The 12,164-nt window shown below is 33.1% G+C and overlaps 1 protein-coding gene and 1 long non-coding RNA gene across 2 annotated transcripts; one reads left to right on the top strand and one right to left on the bottom strand.

Moving 5' to 3' along the window:
* Positions 1-1,809: 1,809 nt before the first annotated feature.
* LOC106360716 (probable leucine-rich repeat receptor-like protein kinase IMK3) lies at positions 1,810-4,608 on the bottom strand. The gene is made up of 2 exons (XM_013800367.3): positions 2,704-4,608; positions 1,810-2,631 (listed from the first exon to the last, which is right to left on the bottom strand). The coding sequence occupies exons 1-2, from the start codon at positions 4,367-4,369 to the stop codon at positions 2,000-2,002; spliced, it is 2,298 nt and encodes a 765-aa protein (XP_013655821.1). The 5' UTR covers positions 4,370-4,608; the 3' UTR covers positions 1,810-1,999.
* A 156-nt stretch (positions 4,609-4,764) lies between these two features.
* On the top strand, positions 4,765-8,965 carry LOC106359616. The gene is made up of 5 exons (XR_002661341.2): positions 4,765-7,801; positions 7,873-8,019; positions 8,313-8,420; positions 8,520-8,595; positions 8,707-8,965. It is a non-coding gene; the product is annotated as an uncharacterized LOC106359616 (long non-coding RNA).
* The last annotated feature ends 3,199 nt before the right edge of the window (positions 8,966-12,164 follow it).

The following is a 12,164-nucleotide window of genomic DNA, read 5'->3' as shown; positions in this document are numbered from 1 at the left end:
ATAGGAAAATTCGAATCTGGTAGTTGTAATTTTGCTATGAATTTACGACGAAAATTAATTAGGTGGGCAAAAAAAACGTGTAACACCTATAAAGTTGGTGGATTCAAAAATTTTCTCGCTAAATACACGTAAACTATTACCTCGTAAATACCACGCAAAGTTTACGTCGTATTTATGAGGAAATAGTTTTTCCTCGTAAAATATTCGAAAAATTACATCCACTTTACGACGAAACAGTTTTGTCGTTACGTTACGAGGAAATAACGATGACTTTAGTTTTTCACGTAAATTCGTCGTAAACTCGACGCAAATTTACGAGGATTGTTTTTCCTCGTTAATTTTCGTAGTTAAGCATGTGTTTTCTTGTAGTGAGCAATTATAATAATTAACTTAATTCATTAAGGGTAACAGTGTAAACCACCGTGAGAGTTAACGTGAGCGCGACAACTAAGAAACTGACTTCTCAAATAATATTATAGAGATTAATATATTTAACTTTTTATTAACAAAAACAAAAACAAAATCGAATTATTTTATTTAATGTTTATAGTTATTACAAGAAAAACAAAGTAAAGCAGAAGGCTACTGTGTCTTCCAAGGGAGAACCCACCCTGGTGGATCCCAAAACCTTCTTGTAAACCAAATTCCATCGACTCTTGCAATCCATGAACGTAACTGGCCACAGCGCTGATAATTTGAATGATATACTTCAAGACCGTAATAAAATTTATTATTAGGCCCATGACTAATAATGCAAGTCCATTGTGTTTCATCTGCCCAATTATAGTCGCTGAAAGCAACAATATACGGAGTTGCATTAAAGCTTAACTGATCAGATTTCCTGATCCCCATGTTATCTTTACAATCGATCGACAAAATACTACCAGGAATCAGTTGATTATGAAATACTACATGGTTTTTCTTGCAAGAAGCTTCGTTTAACCCAATACACATAGAACTAATAAACACAAAAACTATCAAATGATTCATGTTGTGGATCTACGGTATTTTTTTGGAATGATAAAGATGTCAAACATGTTTGAGTAACGTATAAAAGGCATTCATTCTTTTTAACATTTTCTTACAAAATTAGTAACGTATATATCTATGGATTTAGCTAAATCTTGAATACAAAATGAACTAGTCAAACATGAGAGTTTAGTTTCTATAAGTATAGTTGACCATTCACTCAATCCAGATAAGTACGGGTTGTGTTACTAAGAATGATAATATCATTATAAATAAAAAATAACGCTTACAAAGTAGCTACCTAAACAAAAGATTTCTTGGCAGAAAATAAGTATATATTTGATTGTAGTGGTAAACCATAATAAAGTCTAACAAGTTTTTCCAAATTTTATGGAAAAAGTTAATATACACATTGATGTATATCACTGCATATACACATTCATTCTAACAAGTTTCACCAAAGTTAATATTGATGTGTAATATACACATTCATTCTACTAAGGAAAAAAGTTCATTGAAGTGAAAATAAATGAAAAAGTGGTAAAAGTATATTGCATTGAAAGAAATGAAAAATGTGACGAAACTAAGTTTAAGAATATGTTGATGCTATGAAGCATATGTCTGACGCACAATAGTAAATAGTAGTAGTACTTACTGATATCACCAAGGTGAATTAAGTTTATAACAGTAGAATCTTACTTTGTGCTTCTCTGCCAACTTTGTCTTTTCTCCTTTTTAAAATGGGTTATTGTCTGCCTAATTAAATTTCAAACTAAAATTTATTATAAAGGGCGAGTCTCATATCTTTTAGTTTTACCATCTGAGTTATGTCACTCAAGCTTAAGAAAACAGAGAACTCTGTTTGACAAAGATAAAAACATAGCCAGTTTACAATATTTACGAACACAAACTAATGATGAAATGGTTTAAAACTCATTAACTGAAATAAAACAAGAAACACTACTTGGAGAATCAAAGAATTACAAAAACAAAAAAAATCTACTACTCTGCAAAATCCTCCACTCTTTTTCTATCGACTTGTGGAAGCAGAAGCTTCAGGAACATCAATCAACGGTTCAGATGTTGTCACTGCTGCCATCTCCTCCGGTCTAATCTCTCCAAGCTGTGTCATAACTTGCTGAGCTTCAGGTCTAGTTGACGGCGTAGGATCAACACAATGCAAAGCCAGTTTCAGCGTATTCAACAACTCATCACCCATAGTGTTCACATCATTCAACAACTCCACATCAAAAACTTCATTAGTGGACTCTTCTTTAACGGCAGTAGCAACCCACTGAGGCAGATCCACACCGTTCAAGGCCTCGCTCGGAGACTTCCCAGTCAAAAGCTCCAGTATGATCACACCGAGGCTGTAAACATCGGTCTTTGTGTTGGCTTTCTTCAGCTTAGAGAGCTCAGGTGCTCTGTAACCTAATGCACTAGCCGTTGCAATAACACTTGACCCTGCTGCTGTAATCATTAGCCTTGAGAGACCGTAGTCTGAGATCTTTGCGTTGTTGTTCTCATCTAGAAGTACATTGCTTGACGTTAGGTTTCCGTGGATGAGGTTTGCGTGCGTGTGAAGGTAGAACAAACCACGCGCCATTCCTTTTATTAAACTCATCCTTGTAGGCCAGTTGATATGAACATCAGGTCCTCTAGCTGCAATTACAAAAACATTGAACCGTTTGTTATACAAATGTTACATATCCCATAACATTAATCAAAGCTTACCATGGAGGAATGTGGCAAGATTGCCTCTAGACATGTAATCAAAGACCACAAGCTTCTCTCCCTTGGGTCCCAAGTAATAAGCCCTAAGTGCAAGTAGGTTCGGATGTCTGATTCTTCCCAACACATTAATCTCATTCTCAAACTCTTTCTGCCCTTTGGTGATCTTTTCTCTCAGTCTCTTCACTGCAACTTGACTTCCATCTTCAAGTGTAGCTTTGTAAACCGTTCCATAAGTGCTTTTCCCCATGATCTCTGCCGTTGCACACAGAAGATCATCAGCTGTAAACGCCAATGGCCCATCAAAGTGAACAAGCTTCCCTCCTGTCTCACCTCCAGCTTCAGCTTCTCCTCCTTTTTCGGTCTTCTTCACAGTTCCTGGTCCAGTCTCTAGGCCTTTAGGTTTGGATTTGTCTGGTTTCTTCCTCAGCAAGCAACAGAGGAGCATGAACACAAGGATAAACATAACTATGAGGAGTGCTCCAGAAGCAATGAGGATGATGTCTTTAGTACTCAGGTTCCTGCCAGATGATTTGATAGGAGACGGTGAAGGAGGGTTTATAGTAGGACATGGTGTAGAAGCACTGTATCCACAAAGCCCTAGGTTTCCGAGAAAGGAGGTGGAGTTGAACTTTTGGGACAAGAGAGTGGGAACAGGACCAGATAAGTTGTTGTAAGAGACATTGAAGAATGTGAGGCTTTTCAGATCAGTGATGGAATCAGGAATCTCTCCGGTGAGTCTGTTTTGAGAGAAATCTAGAAGTGTAAGAGAAGAAATGTCCCCTAGGGTTTCAGGAATCTGGCCACTGATACTGTTGCTGCTAATATCCATTACTCTAAGCTTAGTGAGCTTGCTTAGCTCGGAAGGTAGGGCTCCACTGATCCTATTATGACTAAAGGAGAAGACTTGTAGGTCTAGTAAGTTGCAAAGTGAAAATGGGAATGGACCAGAGAGAGAGTTGTGGTCAAGAGACAAGACACGGAGACTAGGAGAAGTGCTGTTAGTACTACCCCAAGTGTCTAGAACTGGACCAGAGAGGTTGTTATGGTCAAGGGATAGAAACTGAAGTGAAGAAGAGCTAGTGAGACTCACTGGGATTTGACCAGAGAGTGAGTTGAAGCTGAGGTTAAGCCTAAGAAGCTTAGTGGAATCAGCAAGACTCATAGGGATAGCTTCAGAGAGAAGGTTATTGCTGAGATCAAGTGTCTGAAGGAAACGAGAAGCACCTAGAGAAGCAGGGATGGAACCGGTGAGACGGTTGTTGAAAAGCTGAACTCCTCTGAGATTAGGAATGAGTCCTAAAGACAAAGGAATCGAGCCTCCGAGGTTGTTGTCGTGAAGACTAAGCTTGCGTAGAGCTTGAAGCTGTCCTATTTTCTCGGAGATTCTGCCACCAAGAGACTTCCATGGAAGCTGAATCACTATAACTTGACCTTGAGCACATTTGATTCCAGCCCAGCCTCCAGAGCAAGCGGTGAAGCCTGAACCGTTCCAGCTTGTCAAGACCCCTCTTGGGTCAATAAACTCTTGTTTAACCGCTTGAAGGCCTTGGTAATCAGCTTGCGTGATCACTACACCGTCCCATGCTTGGCTTGAGCCGGGAGAGACGAAGAAGAGGAGGATGATGATGATTAGGTGAAGGAGAAAGAAGCTTCGAAGTGAAGCCATAGGCTGATCAATGGTGGTGTTGATCAATGAAAAAGAGAGAAGAGAAGAAGAAGAGTGAATGAATGAGATTCCTAAGCAAGGATGGAACAGGTAATGGTTTTGGATTTGAAAGAGTTTTGTACAGTGAGATATGGGTTTCGTTGGAAAAGAACACAGCACGTGCCCATCTTACAGAGATAGAGAGAATCTTTGTGTTCTTTTTTATCTTCTAGTGTGAGAGAGAGAGAGAGGAGACAGAGATCAGGTGATTGTAATAAGAGGCTTTGGGGTGGAGCAGAGGCTCTGTAATAACTAAATGAGTTCTAACGGCTAGTTTCATTTATTATATTTGTTTTCTTAGTTAATTGTGTGTTTGAATACTTTGGTTTCTACGTTGGGTCGATCTAGCTCATGTCATTTTGTTATAACCATGTGAATAAAATATCTCCCATTATTTGAACATTTGGATTAGTTTTCAATGAATGCAAATTTAGTAAATATTTTTAATAATTATTATTTTTGGTTGTATGAGTTTTAAAAATCAGTGAAAATGTTTTGTTCTCATAAAAATTGATAACTAACTTTTAACACAAAAAATAATCATTCGTTTTCAGTTACAAAAAATAATAATTTATTATCCATTCTGTCATGAGTGTTATTATGGTTCATATTGGTGTCTCAAAGAAAATCATGGTTCACACTGAATCAATAAATTCGTAATTGTTGTATGTTTTGTATTTTTTTTCTGAAATGGAACCTCATCGCTTATTATATTTAGTCGTGTGTGAGTTTATATTACGGGTGGGCAAAAAAACTGAACCGAACCAAACCAAACTGACCCAACCGAACCCAGCCGATCCAAACCAAACCAAAGTATATGTGTAACCCGTTTGGTTCAAGATTTTATCAAACCAAATGGTTCGGTTTGGTTTGGTTTTAAACCATACCAAACCGAAACACCGAAGGGTTTTTTTTAATTAGATTAATTAAATATACTAATAATATTAAGATTTAATGTATTTAACCATTTATCCTAAATAACTAAACATAATTTTATACATTTTACTTTTAAACGAATAGAATAAGCACAACTAAAAATAAAATAAAGTAAAAGAATATGAATCTCATACATTAACATCAAAACGAAAAAGTTATTTTATGATATTTATATTAGGTATGAAGATAATAATATAAAATTATTGAATTACATTTTCTACATATTTATTGTGATGTTTGGTTTTACGTTTAAATATGAAGGAAATAATGATTTAGTATCAAATGATAATTTGTTTATGTTTTTATAAATCATATTTTTGTAATTGAACTAGAATAAAACTAAAAAATTAATTCGATTGAAGTGAAAAATACAAATTAAACCAAATTAAACCGAACCAAACACAAACAAAACCAAATTAAAGTTGAATCGAACGCAAACCGAACCGAAATAAAACCGAACCAAACCGAATAATTAAACCAAACCATACTAATTTGAATTGACTTTGGTTCAAAATTTCTTAGACCGAAATAATCCAAATCAAACTGAACCCAAACCAAACCATAATTAAACCGAAATGCCCTTTATATTAGGCAATTCTAATTCCAAATCTAGATGAAAGTATTGTTAATAAAGTAAAATTAGAAAAATAAAGAAGACAACAGTTAAACTATTTTAAATGAATAATATAAAATTATAAAAATAAAATACTTTGCAAAAGATCAAAGTATTTAAAACTTTTGTTTCTGGCAGACCAGCTTCGTTTAATGCGCCGGAGCTTTGCCTATGGACAACAAACCGCTCCTTCACTTCTAACGGCTATATTTGTGGGGTCAAAGACACGGATCACTAGATCTGCTACGCAAATTAACAAAGACATTTACTTGATGAAATTATACTCCAAAGTGGAAAGTAATAATGTAAATTAGTATAATTTGAAATTAGAAAGGCAAAACTTTATTTAATAGTAGTAGAAAAAGAAGAGAAGGGTTGTGCCGTACGAGGTTAATGAATACTGTATGTTGACGTTGATCTATCTTTACTTCTCTCCTCTTTAAGACAGTTGTTGAGTGGTTCACGTGTAACCCGTTAGATATGTAGGCTTTCCACTTTTGAACTTCAATTTTAAATGTTCATGTATTTGACTATAAACATTTGTTTTTTTCAGAGAATGTCAAGACTATATGAATGACGTATCATTCTTATGGGTACGACAGTAAGGTTGCAAGAAATAAATTTTACCTTAAACTCAACATAATATGCCACCAATAGAGATGTTAAAATGGATTCAACTTAACATAATAATTTTTTTAACCCTAATACTGAATTTTGTAACATGGTTACACATGGATCAGATATAATTAAATACTGGACTTAACAAAGTTAAGTTTTTTTCTTCACTAAACAAGGTTAATATACTAAGATTTTTTGTTAACAGAAAATTTGTAATCATGATTTCCTTTTAACTTGGCCCACCAATCATTTTAAAGATATTTTAGGGTCTGATCCATAAAAGTTGCGCTGGCCCAATACCTTCAGGTCACGGGTTCGACGTCTCCTACTGCTTTTCTTTTCCTGGATCAACAGTACTATTATTTTAATCAAATCCTAAGAAGACAGAGCACGACACACCTTCACGGCTTCGACGACGCACGTCTTCATCATCATGTAGTCTTCTTGATACTGGAACATAGTGAACCTACACTTTGAACACTATGTTTGATTGATGAAAGCCATCACTGAAGAACCTGGTTGTGAAAAGACTCGTTTGATAATACTGTCTGAAAGTGTTAAAAATGCTGGTAAGAGTTTTGTTTGTTCTTGATCTGGGAATGTGTATAGAAAATGGTAAAAGTAACGGGATTATTATTCGTATTAACCAAGCCTTTTTTGGTATAGGACAGACTTGTCAGACATACCTGATGAAAAACTAAAGCAGCTTAAGAAACAAAGTGAAGTTGAAGTAGTTCCTCATTCAGTTACTCTTGGCTAAAATTAGAAACTAAACGCAATTCATACACATTCATTAGGATTGTTCGTAAAATGCGTTTGTATTTTGGAGTTATCAGGACGTTTGGAATAGCTGTTTCTTCTGCAAAGCTGCGGTTTATGTCCTAAAGAATCTTCTCCAAGGTCTTTAATCTAAAGCTGATTTTGGTCACCATTTCCTTGTTATTGTTGGTGTTTTTTTTTTTTTGCTTTTCAATGAGCTTTAATACCTTTATTTTTGGGTTCTGGTTATTACTCAGGATGTGCAGAATCGAACTCATAGGCTACTGATTAATACTCTTTAAGCGTTTCTTGGTTCTATTAACCTTGATACTTGTTTAATTAAGTCCTGATATAAAACCTTACCTTCTGATGTTGGTCTTTCCTCGCAGATCACATTTTTTGAAACAATAGTTAAGTATTGAATCTCTTCTTGCATGATAAAACAAAGGAAGCAGAAAGTCAAGGAGGTAGAGTTCTTTTGACTTAAACTCAGTTAAGAGTGCCTTTGGATATCATCTGAGTTGTTAATTGTATGCAGATAATGAGGTGGGGAAAGACTGCAAGACTATAGAAGGAAACGCAAAGAAGAGGTTGAAACAAACGTTGCTTCCAGTTGCAAAGCCATGGGAACATATCGACCATGTTATTATGAATCTCCCAGCTAATTCTGCCTTGCAGTTTCTCGGTATGTTACTAATGATTCTGGTTCTTTTGTTCGAACTATAGTCTTCTGTATTTATTAAATAGCGATCTTGAATCAATGCACAAACTATTACATGTTGCCGATGCTGTTTGCGTTCTGTGATAGAGTCTAGATGCATTATGCATTAAGGCAAGTTAATTAGGGAGTAGGATCACTATAAACAGGAGATGCATTATGCATTAAGGCTTTTTGAGTATTAATTGTTTTTTTTTGGGTGTGATTTGTTCTTATCATATTGCTAATGCATATTGGCTCTGTAATTTTGTTGCTTGCAGATTTTTTCAGTAATGTAATTCAAGGGAAGTATTGGAAAGGACCTCTGCCTTTAATTCATTGCTACTGTTTCATTCGTGCAAGTGAAACCACAGAGACTAATTATAGCAGTAAGAATCAACCATTGACTCTCATTGTGCTTTCTTCACGATATCATCTTCCTATCAAAGATCTGGAATCTAAAGTAGAGCTTTTGTAATATGATTAAGGAAGCGGAAAACTGCTTTGAAGTTTCACATAGAAGACGAGGTCTTCCACAAAGTCAGAGATGTTGCTCCAAACAAGGTAATATCTCTCTACCATTGTCCTGTTTTATTTTTCTTCATGAATGAATTTTATAGAATACTTTGTATATCATGTGTAGCTCCTGAGCTAGAACTTTTTGGAACGTTACAGGCGCTATGTTTTGCCTAAGCTTTAGACTGCCTGAAGCATGTTTGATGAGACTAAAAATGACATTTTATGGAAGAGAGAAGAATCAAAACCATCCGTTGTAATTCTAGATGCATAGACTGTTCTTCATATGTTGTTAGATGAATATTATGTTTGTTTTTAGATAATGTTACATGCGCTGGTTAACGTTAGATATATAATTTTATATGTACTATATACGATTGATCAACATGTGAATTCAATTGTTTTATATTGTTTGGTTTATCTAAGAGAAAAAATAAGTAATAAGAATGTTGTCTCTCTTTGTAGCCTCTAAACTCTTTATCAAAAAATAGAAAACAAATTTTTTTTTTTTGATAAAACGATGAATTCAGTTTCATTTTAAATCAAATTATTATACGTAAATAGTAATGAATACTTTAAATAATATTAAAATTCATTTCAACAAGTAGTCATTCTATAGTAAGTATAAAAATAAAAACAAAAACAAATAATATTTTTTTGTCAACAACAAGTAACCACTAAACAATAAATGACAAGTAATCTTTCTTTCATGTTTCAAATCACAATCATGAGTTTTTAAAATGGAAACGCCGCGTTTTCAAAATAAGATTTACAAAAGCCCATATTTGTTTTCACGCATTTCTAAAAAAACAATTTAAAACGTTTTCGAAACAAAAAAACAGACATTTAACGGAGTTTCATGCAATCCGGAAAGGTAGAATATTTTCCTTTCAAATTATGTTTCTATTTGTTGTTATATTTTAACATATTGAAAAATCTTGGTTTTTGCTTAATATTTACTCTGGTTTTGATGTATTTTTTATTTATATTTGTACAATCCAATATATACATAGTAAAAATACCCAAGCAAATCTAATTCTTATGTTTAATATTATTTAAAATAAATTTCAACACATTACTGTTATATTCATTTAAGTAATTTTGAAAGTATTGGGAGTTTTTAGATGTTTGTATTTCAGAGTTCATTTCTTATAGTCAAAATTTGTGTGCATATAACTCTTGCGAAGAGAGCAAGAGCACAAAGAACCTTATTCTTTCATTCTGATCACACTCGACTGATGATTATGGGTTCCACAATATATTCTGTGATCAACATAAGGTAGATCAATCATCTCGATTAAAGGATATTTTCGAAATACTGATAGTTATTTTACCAAAAAAACACTTAATCTTGTCCCCAAAACCTATTATTCTTTGAAGTTCAAAGTGTTCTCAAAACATGGATTATATTCGAAGAAAAATTGGAGGAGTCAAACGTTTTGGGAATGCAGTAGTTATCAAAGTCTTAATATATGATCAGGTTCACATCGTGAAAATTTCTTATCAACGTCTCTTTTAGCAATTTTGTAAGTATTAGCATTCCAATATCTCAAGGGAGAGAGAGACCATTTGGGATATTTTTGTACAAAAATTTCAAAAACTAAATTAAACTATTATGTATTATATTACATTACAGAATATTGAAAATTAAATATATTTTCAAATGTTTGAAAACTAAAGAATTATCACAAGATTCATACATCTAATAATAAATCGAAAGTTTTTGTACATTTTATTCAGCGATTGGGTTGGTTCACATTTGATACCGCGGGTTTTCTATGTGTGTTTATGGTTGGTTCAGCCGATTGGGTATGTATGGCTATATTTTGTTTACTTAATTAAAAAGGATATTCATTGATGTCGATCTGCAAAAAAAAAAAAAAAACCTAAAGATGGAAAGCACAATGATCAAGTCAAATTTTAATCAAATAGCATGTATCATTAATGATAGGCTATGTAGCATTTGGAAAAGAACAAGCCACACCAACAAAAAAAAGAGTAAAATACAATCATTCATTCCTAAAGCATGGATGAAAAAAAAACATTTCGAGATCCATAATCTGTAGATCTAAGAGGAAAGTGGACTGATCTAAATCTCAAACACACTTACACATAGATTTAGAACTCGAAACGCATATGATTCAAGTTAATTTTCAACAAAAAATTATCAAGTTATACATAATCTTACTATCTAAGATAAAAACATATCTAAATGCAAATAAAATTAATCAAAATTTTATCTAGTTAGAATAAAAAAGATTATAGTTGAATTCGGAAAAGTAGATGCAATCTAATACATTCAAATAATAACTAAACTGACTACATATTATATATCTAAAATCTCATGTGTAATTAAAGTAATAGAATATTATTTAAAATAAACAATTATAAAGTTTTTTAAAATTTAAAAATAAAAGATTAATTAGTTATTATAATATATTTACTTCATAAATACTTATATATATCCATGCAAAAGCACATGATAATCACCTATAGTGCTTAAAAAAAATAAAAAATAGTGTTCACAGAAAATTACTTTTAATATCAACAATTTAGAAATAGACATGAAACAAAACCCTAAAACTATACATTTATTGAATAAATCCCACATTTTTAAAGGTAAAAAACCAATGACAAAAGTATGCAAACATACAACCATGTACGTAGTCTGTGAAAGGTCAAGGAAAGATATTAGGGCTATTATAGCTAGCAATCCAGATACTGCACTCAAAACTTGAAAGAACACCTTTAGATTTCTGTTGTTGAAGCATTCGCTGCTACATGCATCAGTGCATGGGAGAAAGACGGAAAGAACTGAAGCCTTTGCAAGATTATCAATAATATCAGAGATTATGGATTCACAACCGCAGCTGCCTTAAGTCTAACAGAAGCAAGGAGATTCGCCTGTAAAAGAGGGAATATAATGGATATTATCCACCGGTGGCGGAGCCAGAAAATTTCCTTACTCGGGTTGGAAAAAAAAACCAAAAGCATAATGTATAAACGACAAAAAAACTACAAATGTATTACTCTAAAAAAATACAAATATATTCGACGCTCACTCATAGTTTGAATTGTTTTTAAGTTTCTTTATTTTTTAATATTTCTATATTATAAATTATTTGGGTGTAAATCTAATACGATTTGGGCTTAAACAAACTTATTTACAATGTTTAAAACTACAAAATACGTTTAGTGATTTAATAAAATTTTGTAATTATAAAAAAAGAAAGATTAAAACGAATATCAATCCAAAGTTTTAAAAATCAAAATATATTAGTTGTAATTAAATTTTGTCTTTAATGATTTTGTAATTATTTTTTTACGGTTAAATTCATTTTTTAAGTAGGGTTAATACAAAGATTATACAAATTTTATCTTAACGTTTTTTTTTAAAAAGAAGTGGGGTTAGCTGACCACCACCTACTAAGCTGCCTCCGCCCCTGTTATCCACTGGAGGTACGTGTTCGACTTTTTGAGAAGCTCCCTCCAATTCTTTAGTTGACTGAAAATATTTTATAGTTACTACTATTGCAATGATTTATTCATTTTGCATATTAGTTTTTGTAGAAAAATGTTGTCCACACTTTCTTCACATTTTTATCAGACTACAAACA

Source organism: Brassica napus, chromosome C4 (genome assembly GCF_020379485.1).
Source record: "Brassica napus cultivar Da-Ae chromosome C4, Da-Ae, whole genome shotgun sequence".
Taxonomy (NCBI): Eukaryota; Viridiplantae; Streptophyta; class Magnoliopsida; order Brassicales; family Brassicaceae; genus Brassica; species Brassica napus.
The sequence above is the reverse complement of the archived record's forward strand: the minus strand, read 5'-3'. Positions and strand labels throughout refer to the sequence as shown.

Excerpts from the sequence above, each read along its gene's own strand:
- LOC106360716 (XM_013800367.3), bottom strand. The coding sequence starts at position 4,369 with ATGGCTTCACTTCGAAGCTTCTTTCTCCTTCACCTAATCATCATCATC. Across the intron at positions 2,632-2,703 it reads TCTTGCCACATTCCTCCATG|CTAGAGGACCTGATGTTCAT; the intron begins GTAAGCTTTGAT and ends TTGTAATTGCAG.